This window comes from Geotrypetes seraphini, chromosome 15 (genome assembly GCF_902459505.1).
Source record: "Geotrypetes seraphini chromosome 15, aGeoSer1.1, whole genome shotgun sequence".
Classification (NCBI taxonomy): Eukaryota; Metazoa; Chordata; class Amphibia; order Gymnophiona; family Dermophiidae; genus Geotrypetes; species Geotrypetes seraphini.
In genome coordinates this window covers 46,809,792-46,830,642 of record NC_047098.1, presented here as the reverse complement: position 1 = coordinate 46,830,642, position 20,851 = coordinate 46,809,792, and the positions used below count along the sequence as shown (strand labels likewise).

The following is a 20,851-nucleotide window of genomic DNA, read 5'->3' as shown; positions in this document are numbered from 1 at the left end:
CTGACAATAGTGCTGATCTCTGCCTTATTCCATTAGCGCAGACATCATATCAGCCTCTTAGAACAGATAGGCCAGTTGGCCCCATACGAACACAGATTGTGAAAAAAGCTGCCTCATTGGGATAATCTTTGTGCACTGACAGTACAGATCCAGCATGGAGATTATTCTGCTTGACTATTGAGACATGCTCTGATTGTATAAAAGATGTCTGTATTTAGGTGCCTCGATCAGTACGCCAAACTGATCTAGGCACCTAACTTAATTTTTAAATTAGCTTAATCGGCCTAATAATTGAAAGCACTGTTAAAAAAATTAAATAGCCAGTAGGTGCCCAACTCTGTAGGCACCTACCACTTCAAAGTAGGCATCTATACTGAAGCACCTACTGGCAAGTAGACATGGTATGGAGTGGAGTTTGGAAATCGATTCAGTTAGGCACCAGTATTTTAGGTCAAGAAAACCCTGGCGCCTAACTTGGACATGCGGTAGGTTGCTTCTTTTCTAGGTGCCATTTATAGAATCTGGCCCTTCCTGTGCCACAATCCACCTTTCAGCTTCTAGTGTGCCTAGTTTTTGTCACAGTGGCCAACGTATTCTTCATCTGTATTGTTAACTTAGGGCAGCCACACTTAATTTCTGCAAAGGATGCTTAACACAATTGCCGAGGGCTATGTAAAAAAGTGCTATCTGTATAACATCATCAGCTAAGTGTAATGATATGTCAGTCCACGTACATTTCTGATGCACCAAGAGATGCTTGTCCAGCTCAAGATCTCATTGCCTCTCTGCTATTTCTTTCAGACTCTGGTCTGCAAGGATGCCTTTCTTTATACCCCCTTTTGACCATGGTTTGACCATGTTTCAGCTACATAGCTGCTTCAGGAGTCCCAGACAGGTAAATGACAAACCAAAATTACAAGCAAATCTGTGAAGATACAGTGTTGAAAACACTGTGCTGATAAGCGTACCTTTTGAGTTCCTTTCCAACAGGTACACTTATCAGCACAGTGTTTTCAACACTGTATCTTCACAGATTTGACTCCCAACACGGTCCGTGTCGAGTCTATGATCTATCACATGATCTGCTAAATGTTTTTATGATTGACAAGACTACTGCATGCATGGATTTTATGTTTGGTTGCTAATAAGTGGGTTTTGAAGACCAGGCATGTTCTGCTCTCTTCTCTTGGACCTTGTGTTTAGTCGTGCAGAGGTGATCATCTCTTTTTTGGTTACTGGTTTCTCTGCAATCGCACAGATTGCTATTAACAATCTCTTGAGGCAAGCTTTGCGATGACTTTGTCCTGTGTGGAAGTGGCTAAGGAGAGACCATTGGTGATGGAGAGATTAAGGGCTAGATTCACTAACCTTCTTTCCATGTCCGATGCAGGCCAACGAATTCACTAAAGGCCTGCATGCAAATGGGAGCGATCGTTGGCACACCGTCCCCCCCACCAACCACACGGATCACTGGAGAGCGATCCTTGAGCATGCGCAGACCATCTTCCTAGACTGTAGATGGTCTGCGCATGCGCTGGTGGTCCTTCGTGCCCGTTTTTAAAAAAATGTTTTTAACTTTGTGAGCCCGTGGTTTTAACCCGCTTTAAACCCGTGGGTTAAAACCACGGGCTCGTACACCGGGGAAGGGCACGTGAGTCGGGGCTGAACAGGGCTGGAGGGTTGGGCAGAGAGAAAAGAGCAGGGCGGCCAGAGCAGAGAAATCGGGGCAGAGAGCTGAGACCAGGACGGCCAGAACAGGAGAATTGGGTCAAAGAGCAGGGCGACCAGAGCAGGAGAATCGGGGCAGAGAGCAGGATTTTAGCACAAGCGACTGGTCCTCACCAGTTGCTAGTTTTCTGATCGGCCAGCCAGTCGGTAAGTTTAGTGAATCGCGTCCTTCCTGCTTTACATGCCGATTCCCCTCATTTGCATGCATGGATCGGGATCGGATCAGAGACGAGGTTAGTGAGTCGCAAGGGCTCGCAAACCAAACGATCGGTTTGCTCAGTGAATCTAGCCCTAAATCCTAGCTGTCAAATAGAAGAATCATCCACCAGATTGAATTACAGAATAGTAGCATATCTGGGTTATATACGAGTATATATAAATAGGTGTGTGCATCTATTCCAGCCTAGAGCTGGTGTAAATGCCAGAGCTACTTGTATACTAATAGTGTTCTATTAAGCATGTAAGTGTGAACCCCCCTCCCCCACCTATGCTCCATCCAGATTCCACCTATACGAGTATGTATGTCCATCTGTCAAATATGCACTATGTAAGATATGGTTGTATTTATAGAATAGCACTTAGGTGGAAATTAGGCATTTATACAAGTATGTTTCATTATTTTAATCATTTACACGTGTAATCACACACAATGTTAGCATCCACTTTAAATAATTACTCCCTAAGTGATTGTCCGTGCACAATAGGTGGAAAGTTCTATTTGGAGGATGATAATGCTATGCTCTCAGACCTTTTTTTGTAAGCCTTGAAAAGGTAGCACTTGCCAGCATAAAACATTTCATATGGATCTCAGCTTATGAAGTCTTTTTAAACAATTTATAATTTATTTAGGTCTGATGGGGTAGGGATTTAAAGCGGCTTGTTTCTGACTGGTTTGGTGTTGATATTCGCCTTCTAGAATTTTTCTGACATCAATGTATGATTTAAAGCTTGTTTGTACTTCTGAATTGATGGAATTTGTGCTCTATCCCTATTATAATAGGAACAATTAACTATGTTGTCTTGACATGTCTATGTTATATGTGATAATCGGAGGGAAACAAGATTTTAGGTATGTGATATGGAAACCGCATAGTTGTATGCAGCATATAAATTTTTTAATAAATAAATACTCTGGTAGAACAGTTTTCATTATTTAAATTGTTTAGTTTATTAGGCTTTCTATATTTTGATAAATGCGTTATGTGACAAAAAAGGATTTGGAATAAAAGGAGTCTAAGAAGAGGAATTTGCAACAGGATTTTCAGCACTTTGGATATTTGCTGGATTTGGCTGTTCATTTAAGTCATTCCTCTATACCCCCTTATAAAACGTGTGTGTGTGTGTAATAACTATCTTATCACAAATGCAAACAAGTATACAATTTTGAATACAAAAATATTAGTCCTGCAATGTACAGTATTATAAGCACCAGAATGTCATAAATTGATGTCTGAATTAAATAGCATTTGTCTGTGGTTTCAGGCATATGACCGATTGTTAATCTTATTTTATACTATTAACTATTGTTTAAGCCCGTTAGATTAACGGGTGCTAGAATATATGTTCAGACTTAAGAGAGCCTACCGGGACAGATAGGGAAAATGTTTGAGTACCTGATTGTAAAAACCACTTAGATGACCTTGATAGGCGGTATATAAAATCCTAATAATTACTAAAAACTTACCATGAGAAGTTTAATATCCATTGTATGGTTGATTGATTATAAGTTTTTCTATTTTTCCTATTTTTTCTTGCATGTAGTGGGCTTAAGAAATTTTTACATTTCCCATTTGTCCAGCAGATCTGTTTACAATTTAAAAACCCGAAGTGACTGAAAAATATATAAATGACAGTATTTTATTGTAAAACGCTGTCCCCTTCCTAACTATTCATAGAAACAATCTCAATTACCTAAAACCTCTGACAACTGAATAGAATCTTCATACTTCCCAGTCAACATAGGAAACTCTGTGTAACTCAAGGGTGTAAAGGAATGCTTGGTGCTCAGATGCTTCTCTGTTTGGTGGTTCTATTATATTGTGCATGTGCAGGCATGTAGTGTAAAAGTGTGCATGTGTAGTTAAGGGTTTTATTATATTAGATGAGCATAATTTTTTTTTAAATGTTGTATATCTATAAAATGTCCTTATAGATAATATTCCTTGTAAAGATTCTTTTTGAGTTAGGTAATAGTTTTCCTTGGTTAGGGCCATCTACCACTGTCATCATAATATCTGAGAAACTTCTAACTCTAGAAAAAGCTACATATAAATGGCCATGGCTGAATACTGGTTCTTGTAAGTAAATGCCCACTTTTTCTAAAGTTTGCCCCTGAGATTTATTGATTGTCATGGCGAATGCTAATGTGACTGGAAATTGTCGCTTTCGTAATGTAAAGGACAAATCAATACGTGGAATAAAAACTATTTCTCCTTCTGCTTAACCGGCTATTACTTCAGCAATGATGAGATTGTTCTTTAAATCTCTAATGATGAGGCGGGTACCACTGCACAATCCTCTTTTAATATTTAAATTTCTAAGGAGCATAATGATTGCTCCTTTTTTAAGGTTGAGTTTATGTTTTGGCATTCCTGTTGGAGTTAGTTCATTGAGGAACTCTATGGGATAGTTTTGATTGTCTTCCTGAGTGGAGTCATCAGTTGAGGTGGAGCTGAGATGTTACAGTCTGTCCTTCTAAAATGTTGAGTACCTCTTCATTTATGGAGTTTACATCAGAGTTTTTTGGGCAAAGTAAAGATTTTTTTGTTAGTTTTGGAATATCTGTAATATTAATTTTTTCTCCAAAAAAGTCTTTGATGAGATTATTTGTGGTTAAAATTTTGGAAGGTATTTCAATAATGTCATCAGGCAAGCCGTCAATGTGTGGTGTATCACCATTACCAACTTTGATGAGCCAAATGCTGAAATCAGTATCTATTGATCGAATATTGTTTATAAGGTTTAGGACTTTGGATATGGGCCAGAGTTTATTATTCTTTATACATGCCTCTACAATTTTTGTCCGGTCAGCATGAGGCACCATGGGAAGTGTTTGACGGAAATCTCCACCAAGTAAGAGAACTTTTCCTCCAAAGGGTTTATTGTTATCCATTATTTCTTGTAGTAGTTTGTCAACCACTGTAAGAGCTATAGAGGGCGCCATAGTACATTCGTCCCAAATGATTAGTTTTGCGGATCGTAAATTGTCAGCATCAGTTGAATTTATGTGCATATTGGATATAGAGTTCTCAAGTATAGGCACGGGTAATTTGAATTGAGAGTGGTATGTTCTCCCACCCTTAAGAAGATTTGCTGCTATACCAGTAGAAGCTACAGGGAGTACAATATTACCTTGTGCATGAAATGTGTGCAGAAGTGTTTTGTAAAGGTAGGTTTTACCACTACCTCCTGGGCCATCCAAGAAGAAACAACGTTTGGAGAGGTAGTTATTTTGGGTTGCTGAGACTATTTCTTGTAAAGCTGTTTTTTGATCTACGTTTAAGGTTGTTATCATTTGTTCAGCTTGTTGTTTTTCAAAGGTCTGGGTCGTAGCTATATGTTATTATGTTAGTATTTGGTAGTGTGTATGGTAATCCAAAATCTTGACATTTTTTTCCATGTAGTAGTAAAACGTTGGATATGTCTTTGAGTGCTATGTTTCGACACAGAGTGCATTCATTATTGTGAGTGATATGTGTTAGTACTAAATCTTCAATAAGATATTGTTCGTATTTTAGGAATAGGTGATTCATATTTTGTAGGGAAGCAAATATGCAGATGTATGCAAATAATTCTCTTAGTTGTTTAGGCATGCTGTATTGCACTGCATCTTCTAGAGTGCTGTCCCATAGTTTATCATCGTTAATGAGGCCTCTTTGTTTGGCAGCCTCTTGGAAAGTGGGGTAAATATTTCCATTGACAGTTCTTAGATGTTCAAAGGATTGTGCACCAGAAACATTGAGCAATAGTAGGCACAGAGAATAGTGTTGTGGATCAGATAGTAAGTTTACAGAATACATACGTCCAATAACTTTTTCTGCACCCCGTTGACGTAATTTCCAAATACAATGGTCAGAGTCAAAGACATAATGTAAAGGAATGTCAGGGTATAATATGCTCCTTGCTTCTTCATGGTCTTGATTTTGTTTGAACCAAGCTGTCAAATGAGTATTGCGTTGTGAAGCTATCTGTGCTGCTGCAGAAATATTATTTGGTTTGAAAAATATAGTTTGTTCGTCTGGCAGATGTACTACTAATCTGTGTATAGTATGTGATTGATAATGTATTTCAAATCCATTCAAACGCCATGCTGCTTCTGGAGCGCTCACATATCTTGAATTCATAAAAGTTTTAATTTCATCATGATTTAAACTACCCTGTTCTTGAATGACAACATTTGCACAATCATGACCTTTGTATACATATTTAAATAGGTATTTGATGCTTTTCTCAGAAGCACACACTTCAACATTAATGTGGCAATTGTACTTTAGGGCTAGATATGGATTATATGGTACAACCCAAGTATTATCGATTGTTTTTCTGTTAACGTTTGAAATTTGACCTGTGTTTCGTCTTCTGTATTTGGGATAACCATTAATATTTGCTATAGTTTGTTGTTGAAATTGTTTTGGGTAATCCTTACTGCATTTGCCATTTTTCATACACGGAGAATGGTCCATGAATCATATGTTTTGTTACAATTGCATATAAGCGTGGAATGTTGGTTATATTTGGAATTTCTGCAGAAACAATTTTGTCTATTATTTATTCTGTTTTTGGTTTACTATCATCTTTAAGAATTAGTAGTATGTGAGCATGTGGTAAACCCTTCTTTTGAAATTCAGTCACGTATACAATGGCTTTTGTTAGTCCAAAAATATGATTTTTACAGATATCATTGATCATTGCTTTTAGTTTTTTGTGAAATACTCTTGCAACTAAATCTGGGCGTGTATCAGCAGTTTGTCCATGTTGTAGGTTATTAACGATTTCTTCCCATTTGGGGTTGCATGTCATTGTAATGAAAAGATCAGGTTTGCCATATTTTCTTACAATTGCCATTGCATCTTGATAATTTTGTAGCATGTTTCTTGGGCTACCTGTAAATGATGAAGGCAAAATGTAAGTTTTTCCAGGAATTAGGCCTGCATAATTGGCTTCATTAATTAAATAGTCCATTAATCCTGAGTTTTCTACTCGTAATTTTGGTTGATTTTGGCGTGCATAATTTAGTCTGTTGGCTTCAGTTTTGACATATGCATCTACGATATATTGTTGTGTAAGTCGGCCAGCATGTAAGAATGGATTAAAAACATCTCAGATGGAAAGTCGGTACCCATAATATTGCATTTGTGTTACCCTAACTCTAGGGTTTCATGACTGATTTTTTTAAGCCTACTAAGGCTTGTGGTTTGTGTTGCAAAGGTATGTCAATTCCCCAGCTTTGATCCCCATATGGGAAGAGTAATGGGTAAACCATGGGTTCCAGATTAGGATCAAGGATACTAATTTTTTGTGTTATCCTTTGTGTTGGGTTGTCTGCATTTGGTTTGCAGTGTATAAGAAGATCTCGTTCAAGTAGTGTTCTCCGTCATTATTTTGAAAAATAAATGCAACCTCATTATGTGTTGGTGCGCTATAACGCCTTTGATCATTTTTACGATCTTGTACTATTGTCATAGTGACCTCCTTAGTAACATTGCCTGTTCTGATGTTATCATCTTCATGTTCTTTTTCAACTTGTTGCAACATTTTGCAGGCCTCTGCAAATGGATTGTATTGTGCCATAAGTGTGCTTAGTGTGCGCATAAGTTCTGGATTTATTCCAGAGTTAGGTGAAATTTGCATTCTCTGTTCTGCAGCTTCTGAGGGAACTAAAATATATAATTGTGCATACTGTCTGTTTTGTCCCTGTTGTGGGTGCAGTGTGCCTACTCTGTGACAAATGGAACCATGGATGCGGAAACAGTATGGGCCATGTCCAGGAGGTGGAGCAATGTTTGCTCCCATAGAGGCAAATGCTAGTGCACTATTTATGGATTGTATGTTCTCGAAAAAATTGTTGATTGGTCATGAGTTGCTGGATGAAAGGATGTGTATTAATTGGTGGAAGATGTACTTTTCCTTTTGAGCAACATTGTGAAAATTTACAATCTGAAGCTCTTTCTGCTTCAAAATGTTTAGCATTACAAAAGTAGCAGATGTGATTTAAATATCCACATGTATGTGTTTGAATGTTATCCTCATTAATATTTTGCATGTCATTTATAAATGCAATTGGTTTAATTCTGGTCCTTGACTGTTGACTAATTTTTTTTTTTTCTATGTGTCAGATGTGTTATAGTGGTGGTTTGCTCACTTTGTGATTGTTTTTCTTGTGAAGTCATTGTTGCTGTTGTATTTGTTTGTTGTTTTTTATTTTTATTTATTTTTTAAATAGTTCTATTTGCTCGCCTTTGTTTTTCTTTTTTGGCATGTTTCTGACTCATTATATTTTGTTCTTCTGCAGTTAGAGTTGCAATTTTATTTCTTTTCTGTGTGCTTTTTATTTTGTATTTTTTTTTCTTCTATAGATAAAATTGCTCGTTTTTGTTTTTCTCTTTTTGTATGTTTCAGACGCAGTAATTTCTGTTCTTCAGGAGTTAGATTTGCAATTTTAATTCTTTTTCTTTCTTTGTCTTTTTGACGTTGTGTTTTTTTTTTCCTGTATACATGTTTGCTCGTTTTTGTTTTTGTCTTTCCGCATATTTCAGACGCAGTGCTTGCTGTTCATCCGGAGTCAGATTGGCTAATTTATTATTTTTTTTTTTTTCTGTATTTTTTTGAAGTTGTTGTTTTTTTTTTTTTTTCTTCAATAGATATACATGCTCGTCTTAGCTGTTGTGTTTTTGCAAGTTTCTGACGCAGTGTGTTTTGTTTTTCTGGAGTTAGATTTTTTTTTTTTGTTCAAATTTTTTTTACGTTGATATTCCTGTTGTTCAACACTTTTATTTATATGTGTTTGTTTTTCTCTTTCTGATTTTCTCCTCTTCAACTGTACCTCTATATGTGACTGTTCTTCCTCTAGATGTCTTTTTGAAAACATTGTGTTTGTTAAATTATTGAAAATGTTATTTTCCGTGTGTTTGTTTAATCCAAGGGTTGGAGTAGCTGACTGTTGGTACTGGTTTTTTAGGTTAAGTGACTGCTGCCACAGGTTTTTTTTGCACAGTGATTGCTGGCAATCAATCGTATAGGTTCACTGACTGATGGCAGTCGTTTTTTTTCAAAGTGACTGATGGAAATGATTTTTTGCACACTGATTTTTTGCATAGTGATGGAAAAGATTTTTTGCAATGATTGTTTAGGGTCACTGACTGCTGGCACTGGTTGTTTTTGCCTCACTGACTGATGGATTTGGTTGTTTTTATTACACGGAATGTTGGCAATGGTTGTATATGCTCAGTGACTGTTGTGATTGTTTTTTTTACGCCCCCTACCAACCACACTTCTCCCTTCAAATCAAAGTAATATCAGTACCTGATCCCAACCAAACCCCCTAAAGTAATGCAAAATTTATCTCTTCCACCCTCAACAACACATCTCTCCCTGCAAAACAATTCAAGATTTTTTTTCCCTTACCAAGCACACCCCTCCCCCTAAATCAAAGCAAGATTGTTTTTTGGCCCCTAGCAAGCACACCCCTTCCTCCCCCCCCAAAAAAAGCCTCCCTGGCCCCTTTCAAAAAAACACCCTCTTCACCCAAAGCAATGAAATATTAGTCACTGCTCCCCCTGTACATCTGTTTCTCCCAAACCCCCCCCCAAAAAAAATAAAAAATTGCTCCCTGCCCAAAGCACACAGGTTTCATCTTATCTGAGAAGTGTTCAGCTTTCTGGAGCAGCTCTGACAGGCTCCAACACAGGTTCTTTGGAGCGATAGGAAAAGCGCCACACGCACTGTGTTGCAGGCTCCTTAGTGAGCTGCAGGAAACAGGCACACTCAAATAGTGGCAGATTCTAGAATAGATGAGTAGATTTAGACATTTGTATAATATTTTTCTTTTTTTTTTTTACGTGTCTTTTTTTTATGCTACTGTCTGTCTATCTGTCTCATTGGCTGCTGTATGTCCCTCTGTCTTTTTTTCCTATCTATCTCCTTTTGTTGGGTTTTTTTTTCTGTCTCTCTCTCTCCTTGTGCATTTTTTTTCCTTTCAATCTGTCTCTGTAGCCCTCTGTCCTTTTTTGTGTGTTTGACTACCACCTTCTGTCTGTCTATCTTCTTGTCTGTATTTCAGTGTCTTTCATTGGCAGCTGTATTTTTTTTTTGTGTGTGTGTGTCTTTCTCTCCTTGTGCAGCGGGGGGTTTTTTTTTTCCAATCTGTCCGGGAAAGATGATGGAAGCAATGGTAAAGGACACAATCTGCGAACACATAGAAAACAATGGACAACTGAAGGCAAGCCAGCAAGGCTTCTGCAAGGGAATAAACAGGGAATAAACAGCCAGATGGATAAGGGGGAATCCATAAACATCATTTACCTTGACTTCCAAAAAGCCTTCGACAAGGTACCTCACGAACGGCTACTTAAAAAGCTGTGGAACCACGGGGTGCAAGGGGATATCTACCGATGGATCAAATACTGGTTGTCAGGCAGGAAACAGAGGGTTGGAGTAAAGGGCCAATACTCAGACTGGCAATGGGTCACGAGCGGAGTTCCACAGGGGTCGGTGCTGGGACCTCTACTGTTCAATATATTTATTAATGATCTGGAGACGGGGACAAAATGTGAGGTTATCAAATTTGCTGATGACACCAAACTCTGCAGCAGGGTTAGAAACACGGAAGACTGTGAAGACCTGCAAAGGGACCTAACGAGACTGGAAGACTGGGCAAAAAAGTGGCAAATGAATTTTAACGTAGAGAAATGCAAGGTCATGCATGTAGGGAAAAAGAACCCGATGTTCAGCTACAAAATGGGTGGAACACTGCTAGGGGTGAGTAACCTTGAAAGGGACCTGGGGGTGATGGTCGACACATCACTGAAACCATCGGTACAGTGTGCGACAGCCTCAAAGAAAGCAAACAGAATGCTGGGCATCATCAAAAAGGGTATCACAACCAGGACGAAGGAAGTCATCATGCCGCTGTATCACGCAATGGTGCGCCCGCACCTGGAGTACTGTGTTCAATACTGGTTGCCGTACCTCAAGAAGGACATGGCGGTACTCGAGGGAGTGCAGAGGAGGGCGACTAAACTGATAAGAGGTATGGAAAATTTTTCATAAGCTGACAGGTTAAAAATGCTGGGGCTGTTCTCCCTGGAGAAGAGGAGACTTAGAGGGGACATGATAGAAACCTTCAAAATCCTAAAGGCATAGAGAAAGTGAATAAGGACAGATTCTTCAAACTGTGGGGAGCCACAAGCACTAGGGGTCACTCGGAGAAATTGAAAGGGGACAGGTTTAGAACAAATGCTAGGAAGTTCTTTTTTACCCAGAGGGTGGTGGACACATGGAACATGCTTCCGGAGGATGTGATAGGCCAGAACTTTGTACAGGGGTTCAAGGAAGGTTTGGATAGGTTCCTGGAGGATAAGGGGATAGAGGGGTATAGATAGAACTTGAGGTAGGTTATAGAAGTGGTCAGAAACCACTTCACAGGTCACGGACCTGATGGGCCACCGCGGGAGCGGACCGCTGGGCAAGATGGACCTCTGGTCTGACTCAGTGGAGGCAACTTCTTATGTTCTTATGTCTCTCTTTCCCCCTGTTCAGTGTGTGTTTGACTGGCAATCAGTATTTTTTTTTCTGTCTGTCTGTGTCCTTGGCTACTGTCTGTCTATCTGTCTCATTGAATGCTGTATGTCCCTCTTTATATTTCTCCTATCTGTCTCCTTTTGTTTTTTTTTTTTTTTTCTGTGTGTCTCTCTCTCCTTGTGCATTTTTTTTTCCTTGCAATCTGTCTCTCTAGGCCTCTGTCCTTTTTTTTGTGTTTGACTACCACCTTCTATCTATCTGTCTATCTCCTTGTCTGTATTTCTTTATTTCAATGAATCTCATTGGCAGTTGTATGTTTTTTTTTTGTGTGTGTGTGTGTCTTTCTCTACTTGTGCAGTGTTTTTTGTTTTTTTTTCCAAATCTGTTTCTCTTGCCCCCTGTTCTTCTGTGTGTGTTTGAGTGCCACCTTCTCATTGTGTGTGTGTGATGTCAGGGGTCTTTTGGGGGAATAGTCCTATTCTCTCACTTACCTTTTTTTTTTTGATTGCACAGTAACTGCAAGCCGGCACAGAATAGTTGTTATGAATTAAACCTGCAGAGTGTGAAATCGGCAAAGTAGTAAATAGGCACAGAGTGACTTGTGGAAGATAAACCGCCACTGGACACTCGATTAAAAGCGAAGTTACCGCGCACCGAACGTGCACACACATGCACGGAAAATTGTTATGGCAACCGTAGAACATGAATGTTGTAACCCCGACGGAAAGTGTAGAAGTAAAGTTGTTTGCATTTTAAATTTAAACCCAATTCGCATGCTTACATATCTAGAATACTGTCATTCATGTGGGTAAAGATATATTTGCACTTGCAAATGGCAGTAGCATATTTACATGCTAAAATGGCTTAGCATGTAAAATGCAAATGAAAGGGGGCCTTCACATGGAAAGGGCATTAGCATAGAATAGACATGGCCAGCATTTACATAGGCTGCTTACAGAATACTGTAAGTTACATATATAAATGCCACATTTAAGCATACCTGTTTACATTAGCCTTAGTTGTGGCATAAATGTGTGCACTGAAAAACAAAATCCTTGAAAAATGTAATTCTTTCTTTTCTTTCTTTCTTTCTTTATAGTACTTGCTGTACCGCAATTCCTATGGTCAAAGTGGTTTACAATCTAAAATATTATAGGCCGAAAGGAACTCCATATTAAAATCCAATGTTCTATGTTGCCTCTTCAGGTTGCTTTGGATACAAATCTGTGTCAAACGCAAGATTTTCAGATGCTAGGAATTATTAGGAAAGGGATGGTAAACAAGACCGAGAATATTATAATGCCTCTGTATTGCTCCATGGTGTGTCCTCATCTTGAGTACTGCACACAGTTTTGGTTGCTGTATCTCAAAAAAGATACTTTCCCCTCCATATTAGCTGGTTCGGAACTTGCAACTTCAGTTATTTGCGGTTTTCGCCTGGGTGACCCGGGCCACCCCCCACCTCCCTTACTTACTTTTTAAAACCTGGTGGTCTAGCAGTGTAGCAGGGCTCTTGCCTGTGCAGAACTGGGAACAAAAATGGCTACTATGCGTTCCCGTGGTCTCGCAGGAACTTGCAGCAGCCATTTTTGTTCCCAGCTTTGCACGGGGCAGGAGCATAGAAAGATCGCTCCTGCCCTGCTTCATCGCTAGACCACCAGGCTTTAAAAAGTAAGTACAGTGGAAAGGGCTGGGAGGTGGGAGGGAGGCAGGGGTGGGTCAGAGTCAGCCCTAAAGTTATTTGCAATTTTTTAGTATTCATGAGCCGGCTTTGCCCCTAACCCCTACAAATATGGATGGGGATGTTTATAGTGGAATTAGAAAAGTTTCAAAGGAAAGTGACCAAAATGATAAAGGGGATTGAACTCATCTCATATGAGGAAAAACTAAAGAGGTTAGGGTTCTTCAGCTTGGAAAAGAGATGGTTAAGGGGGGTTATGATTTGAGGTCTGTAAAATCTTGAGTGGTGTAGGACCGAATAAGAGTGCATTGGTTTTTCACCCTTTCCAAAAGTACAAAAACCAGGGAACACTCAGTGAATAATAATTATGCTCTAGAACTTGTTACCAGAGCAGGTGGTTACAGCAGTTAGCATAGCTAGGTTTAAGAAAGGTTTGGACAAGTTCCTGGAGGAAAAATTCATAGTCTGCTATTGAGACAAACACGGGGGAAGCCACTGCTTGCCATGGGATCAATAGCATGAAATGTTGCTACCATTAGTTTGGCCTAGTATGCTATTCTTATGTTCTTAAAAGAATGAAACGGCAATATCAAACTCCTTACATAGTGTCTCTTAGAGCATTTCATCATGAATCTGTCTTTAAATAGCAACTTACATGGATATTGAACTGTCCTTCCTGCTCCTCCGGCCTCCAGCAGCACAAAGCCAGCCTGAGGCCCCGCCCTGGTGCATCATATGATGTACCTCCACCTCCTGACCTATGGAAGTCCCTGATTGGCTCAGGTGCCTCAGGCAGCAGCATCCCTCCTGTCATATTTTTGAGCGTGGTGGCGGGAGCACCAATGGCAGGAGGGAGTGGGCATTCTTCCTGCCATTTTTTGAGGGTTTGGGGAGGGGAGAAGGGAGGGAGTGCTTTGTCGGGAGGGGGGAGGCCTTTTAAAAAATTATTATTTTTTTATTGACAGATATTTTGCGTGTGTAATACACGCAAAATATCTTGCCCATTTAAAAAAAAGGAAAAAAGCCGGCAGAAGCCATGACAGGAGGCTGCTTCTCCTGTCACTACTGTCAGGGCTCTGCCCCCACTCAATCGTTCACTGAATAATTGAGTCGGGGAGTTTGCATGCAAATGTTTTGCACCTCCATGCAAATCATTTGCATACAAAATTGGCCAGAGAATCGGCCAACAGCGATTGAATCGCTCTTTTTAGTGAATCTAGGCCCTAGTGTGGGCCCTGGAGGTTTGAGGAAGTGGGCATCCCTCCTGATGTTCTTTTCAACTAAAGGTAAGGAAGGGGTCAGGAGGGCCCCACTAGGCCCTGTGTGAAATTACTTATCTTTGTACCTCTGATGTAGCCTAAGGACAAAATGTAGCTGTGTTGGATTTTAATAATACAGCAGACCCTCAATATTCGTGGGGGTTAGGGGCAGAGCCGGCCCGCAAATATTGAAATATCGCGGATAACTTTCAGGGCTGGCTCTGACCCACCCCCACCTCCCTCCTACATCACAGACCTTCCCCAGACCTTATCTGGTGGTTTAGCGGCGATGCAAGATGACGGCTTTGAATGGGGCAGGAGTGTAGGACGATCGATCCTGCCCTGCGTCGTCACGAGACCACCAGGTAAGGTCTGGAGAAGGTCCAGGATGCAGCGTTTTGTTAAAAAAAAAAAAATTCATGAATAACCGAATCCACGGGTACTGAAACTGTGGATTCAGAGGGGGTACTGTACTATTCTTTGTCTTCTGGAATTCCATATTACCGAGCCTTTGTATTTTACTTCCATAAATGTGTGCACTTACATTTTGTCACGACAATGCTAGATTATATATCTATATCAATTTTTCTTGTAATAAATAGGTCCTCAGAAGCGTGATAATTTTGCTGACAAGAGACCCCTTCTTGGTATGTGTAAAAGCATTGGATCTTCTGGGTAAGATACTTTTTTTTCCAATGTATACTTTTATTATTTTTCAAAAATTGCGACCACAGTATCTGTGGTTCATAGTCATTCTCACGCAGGACTTCGGTGCGCTGACATTGTAGTGCAGACAAATCAGTGCAAGACCCCAGCACGCCGCCTAAAAAGTTACTTTTAAAGAGCTCTGACGTGGGGTGTGAGTGGGGAACCCCCCCAAGTTTACTTCATACTCTTCTCGCTGCCGTTGAGGGGTTGGAACCCTCCATTATAGAATAAACTTAACTTTTTCCAAATTTTTTTTTTAGGAAAAGTTAAGTTTTCTCTATATTGTGAGGGGTGCATCACCCCCCAATGGCAGCGCGAAGTGTATGAAGTAAAGTGGAGAGGTTCCCCTCAACACTCCCCGTCAGAGCTCTTTAAAAGTAACTTTTTAGGCAGTGCGCTGGGGTCTTGTGTCGAATTGTCTGCGCTGCAATGTCAGTGCGCCGAAGTCTCGCGCGCTTTTGTCCTGTCACTGTATCTACTGGTTGCAAGAGGGCTCTTTTAGAAAACTGCGGCAAAATGAGGCTTTAGTGTGCCCTTACATTTGTCATTCCCATGTGCTAAGGCCATTTCTACCGCAGCAGGAAAATAGCCATGCACTAATGTTGCCATTAGCATGCACAGCCTCAATATATAAGGGATTACAAACCTTATATACTTAAACCTTTTTCAATTGCAAAATCTCTCACATGATCCTCAGCGAGGCCACCTCCCCACTCAATAAATCTTCATAGTAGGTGGCTTTACACCTCCTCTCGTCATCGGATCCTCATATTTTCTTAAACTTTTTTTGTGCTTGTATTCTTTATAATTTTTTTATATAATTTAATGTTTAAATACTTAAATAGTTCATAAATAGTGGCTAAAATAAATTTACTTAGCTTTAGATCAGCTCAATTTCTGGTCTCAGTTCATAGAACTGGGGGGATAACCTGACATGTTTCCCCCATGTGTTCCGATACGGTTTTTTTCAAGGTTATCTCTCCCAATAAATATCACTCCATTCCAAACAGATCATTCTCTATGGTCTGTTCGGAATGGAGTGATATTTATTGGGAGAGATAACCTTGAAAAAACCGTATCGGAACACATGGGGGAAACATGTCGGTTATCCCCCCGTTCTATGAACTGAGACCAGAAATTGAGCTGATTTAAAGCTAAGTAAATTTATTTTAGCCACTATTTATGAACTATTTAAGTATTTAAACATTAAATTATATAAAAAAATTATAAAGAATACAAGCACAAAAAAAGTTTAAGAAAATTAAGAAAATATAAGGATCCGATGACGAGAGGAGGTGTAAAGCCACCTACTATGAAGATTTATTGAGTGGGGAGGTGGCCTCGCTGAGGATCATGTGAGAGATTTTGCAATTGAAAAAGGTTTAAGTATATAAGGTTTGTAATCCCTTATATATTGAGGCTGTGAATTACTATTGCCTTTTTCTTTAAGAAGTTATATGAGTTGGGTGCCTTTGAGTCTAAGCTATTAACATGCAGCCATTAACAAAAATTAGTGTGTGAGCACTTACCACCGCCTATTTTGTAGGAATTAAGGGCCTGATTCTGTATAGGATGCCCGGTCTCAGCAGCTGCCTAAGTGGCTTTTGTGAATCGCACACGGGCATCCTATATAGAATCGCGTCTGTCCTAACAGACAATCCTGCCTAACCACCCCAATTCTCTAACCGGTGTCCATGTCGCAGATGCCGTTTAGAGAATTGCATTGCTGCTGAGCTGATCACAGCAAGGGAATCTCACTGCCACGATCAGCTGAGCACGGGCGGCAGGGAATCCCCAAACCCTACCGCAAGATGGCCAGCAGGAGGGATGCTTACTCCTGCTGCCATCCCTGTGCCCCCCCATAATGTCCACAGCAGGAATGCCACAAACCCATAAACAATCTCCAGCAGGAGGGATGCCTACTCCCTCCTGCCGGCACCCCCCTGACTCCAGCCTCTCAAAGCCCACCTAGACCTATCATATCTTTAACAGGTACACCAGCTGGAGGGATCCCTCCTACCGAGGATGTTTGGGGGGGTGCCTGCAAGAAGGAATGGGCATCCCTCCTGCCGGGGATGTTGGGGGAGGTGTTCGGCAGGAGGGAGTGGACATCCCTCCTGCCGGGGATTGCTTTACAGTTTGCGGCAGGAGGGAGTGGGCATTCCTCCTGCTACGCACAGTATGTGTGTTGGTGGGGGGGGGGTTCGGGGTGGCAGTGGGAGGGAGTAGACATCCCTCCTGCTGACCAACTTGCAGTAGGGTTTGGGAGTTCCCTGCCGCGGCCACTCAGCTGATCACGGCAGGGAATTTCCTTGCCGCAATTAGTTTAGCGGCTGCGTTTATTGGGCCTACATTTCAGGCACCTATCGCAGCCCTAGGGAGATGCCTAGGGCTGCTTAAGCTTGCCTAAGTCCACTTCCAAGTAAAACTATGCCCATACCCAGCCTTGGGCGAGCTTTAGCATCCCTAGATCCCCTTCCTGCATCAGCGACGGATGCCTACAGTGTAGGCGGCCTGCCTCAGGTTGTTGTTTTTTAGAAAACGTTCGTCCTGATTGGCTGATTAGACAGTGGTAGGACTCCTATTTATAGAATTCGGTAGGACGCTATTTATGGAATATGGCCCTAAGTGCTTATGCACTAATCCTGCCCTAAGCAGCACACAGCAATGCTGACCTGCTGATTAGCACAAAAATGCTCTGCCCTCCCAGACATGCCCCTTCAGCTGGTTCAAAATGTTTTTAATGATTTTGTACACCGCCTAAAAGGTTTGATTAGGCGGTATAAGACATTTTAAATAAACTTGAATCACATGATTAATCGTGATTAATCACATAAAGCGCCCCCTCACATTTCCTCCTGTATAGTGCAACATAGGCATAGAAATTTCCAAATTGGCACATTTCAATTCATTTGTTCCATAGAAAGGCAGTACATTAAATCCCATTATCCCCTTACTAAACTAAAAATAAAATAATTATTTTACCTCAGTGAAATCATCATAACTCCAATATTAAAAGACCCCAAAGGAGCAACAGACCAGCCATCCAACTACAGACCCATAGCTTCAATCCCACTGTACGTCAAGCTGATGGAAGGCCTCTTAGCCAAAACCTTAAACTCATACCTAGATAAACACAACTTACTCCACCCCACACAGTCTGGTTTCAGAGCCAACTACAGCACGGAGATCCTACTAGGAACACTAATGGACACTGCCAGACAATACCTCTATACAGGCAAGAAAATCCTGCTCATACAACTAGACCTCTGTGCAGCATTCGACCTGGTTGATCACGACATTCTCATACAAACTCTAGACTCCATTGGAATCTCAGACAAGGTACTTTCATGGTTCAAAGGCTTCCTACAATCCAGAACCTACAGAGTTAAAACAGAGCAAGAAAAATCAGAACCTTGGTTCAAACCCTTCGGAGTGCCCAAGGGATCACCCTTATCACCCACACTATTCAATATATACATAGCCTCCCTCAGCTTCTACCGAGACAAACATAGCAAACCTCATACAGCTATACAGATGACATCACTATTCTCCTCCCTTTCGACCACCCAGAACCCACCATGTCAAGCACAATACAAAAAACACTTGAAACAGTAGCAACATGGATGACAGAGCACAAACTAAAACTTAACCCTGACAAAACAAACTTCATACTCCTAGAAAACAATAAAACTCCTACCTTAACAAATTAGTAATAAACTCGATCTCATACCCTATTCAACCCACACTCAAACTTCTGGGAGTACTAATTGACAGAGGCTGTACCATGCAGCCACAAATCAACAAAGTAATAAAAGCATCATTCGTGATCATGAGAAATCTAAGACAAATTCGAAAATTCTTCGACAAGAAACAATTCCTACTTTTGGTACAATCTCTTATCCTAGGACTAATAGATTACTGCAACATACTATATCTCCCATGCACAGCGACCAAGATAAAACAATTACAAACAATACAGAATACAGCCCTAAGACTCATCTACTCATTGAAAAAAATATGACCATATCACAGAGGCATTCCATGACTCATACTGGCTCCCAATACAAGCAAGAGTACACTTCAAATTCTACTGCCTACTATTCAAAGCTATTAACGGAGAAAGCCCAACCTACTGGAATAACCGACTAACTCAATCCTCCTCATCCAGGCACAGGAGAACCCACTCTCTTTTCACACACACACCAGCTAAAAATGTCAAACGAAAAAAAACTGTATGACAACCTAATAGCCACCAAAGCAGCTAAACTGGACAGACAAATCACCATTCTATTGTCATCAACCACAGACTACAAAACCTTCAAGAAAGATACTAAAACCCTACTCTTCAAAAAATACATAAAACCTATCTAACAAGACCAGTTCCTACCCAAATCCCACCTACCCCCTCTATACCCGCTCTATACCCTTAATAGCATATTCTAATATACTTCTAACTACCCAGCCAATGCTAAAATACCTTTATTTATCCAACACTTACCACCTTAAGATCTTGACTACTCTTTGGTAATTCTTATTACCCAACAGTTATCACCTTAAGACCTTGACAATTCTTTGGTAATTCTTATGTAACGGTTATGACATCTCTTATGCTATTCATGTAAACTTTTATTTAATTTCTGAAAACTTTTATGTAATCCGCCTTGAACCGCAAGGTATTGGTGGAATAGAAATCACTAATGTAATGTAATGATTTTCTTTCTAATCATCTCATTCCACATCTCTGCTTCTGCTTCCCTGTTCTCTGTCTATTCACTCTTTCTTTTTTATCCTCTTTACTTCCTGACCTATATCTATCTTTCACGATCAATTTTCTTCTATTTTCATTCTCCTTTTCAAATTTGTCTAGTATCTGTCTCTTCTCTTCTTTGCCATTCATGGGTACCATCATCTCCCTCCCCTTCCTTTCCGTTCTCTTCCATGGGTACTCTCTTGTCCCTTCTCCCCTTCTTTCTTCTCTTCCTTTCTCTTCCCTCCCCACCCTCTCCCCACCACTTCATGCTCATCATTTCTCTCCTTTCCTACTTTGTCACTATCGCCTTTGTTTTTTCCATCTCTATTTCCTGAATCTGGACTTCTCAAACATCACCTAACCTCCCTCTCCCCCGTCTGCACCTCTTTCTCCTAGCAAAATCTTCCTGTGATTCTCCCTCCCTCCCTCCTCCCCCTGTGACTGGGTAGCTCTCTTTCTCCTCCTCCCCCCCCCCATGGTTGAGCATTCCTCTCTCCTGCTCCCATCAAGTATCTCTTTCGTTTTCTCTCTTCCTTCCCTCCCTCCCCCTCCCAAGCTTGGGTTTGGTCTCTCTCCTCCCTCCCTCCCCCTAATCTTTCATAGCCTGCTGGCAGAGCTAGTGGTTAAAACAGAACACTTCTGGCAAGCTAGCCGGCTCCAGTCTCTCACAGTCTCTTCAGTCCCTGCTACACCAGAGCAGCTGATGTAACTTCTTGTAGGGACTGAAGATGCTAGAGTCGGCTAATTTGCTGACAGTGCTCTGCTTTAATTGCTAGCACTGCTGGGAGGCTATGAAGGGCAGGGAGGGAGGAGGGACTGAGGTGGAGGCAGGTGGCCGATGGTGGCAAGGCAATTCTCTGGGTCTGTGGCAGCAATGGCTCTGGTTGAGGTATCACCTTATGGCAGGGTGAGCGATGGGGCTTGATTCTGGCCCTTCACTCCATGCCAGCCCAGTCTTTCCTCCTTTTGGAGCATTTAGGTTGG

At 40.9% G+C, this 20,851-nt stretch overlaps 1 protein-coding gene across 11 annotated transcripts in view; it reads left to right on the top strand.

Moving 5' to 3' along the window:
• BCAS3 (BCAS3 microtubule associated cell migration factor) overlaps positions 1-20,851 on the top strand; it is a 1,368,214-nt gene that overhangs the window by 135,115 nt on the left and 1,212,248 nt on the right. For 10 of the 11 annotated variants that reach the window (XM_033921865.1, XM_033921866.1, XM_033921867.1 and 7 more), the window contains one exon: positions 15,009-15,081. In XM_033921865.1, coding sequence (XP_033777756.1) covers positions 15,009-15,081 — 73 coding nt within the window. Of the gene's footprint in view, positions 1-870; positions 896-15,008; positions 15,082-20,851 lie in introns of those variants that run through there. The other variant, XM_033921873.1, reaches the window with a different exon arrangement.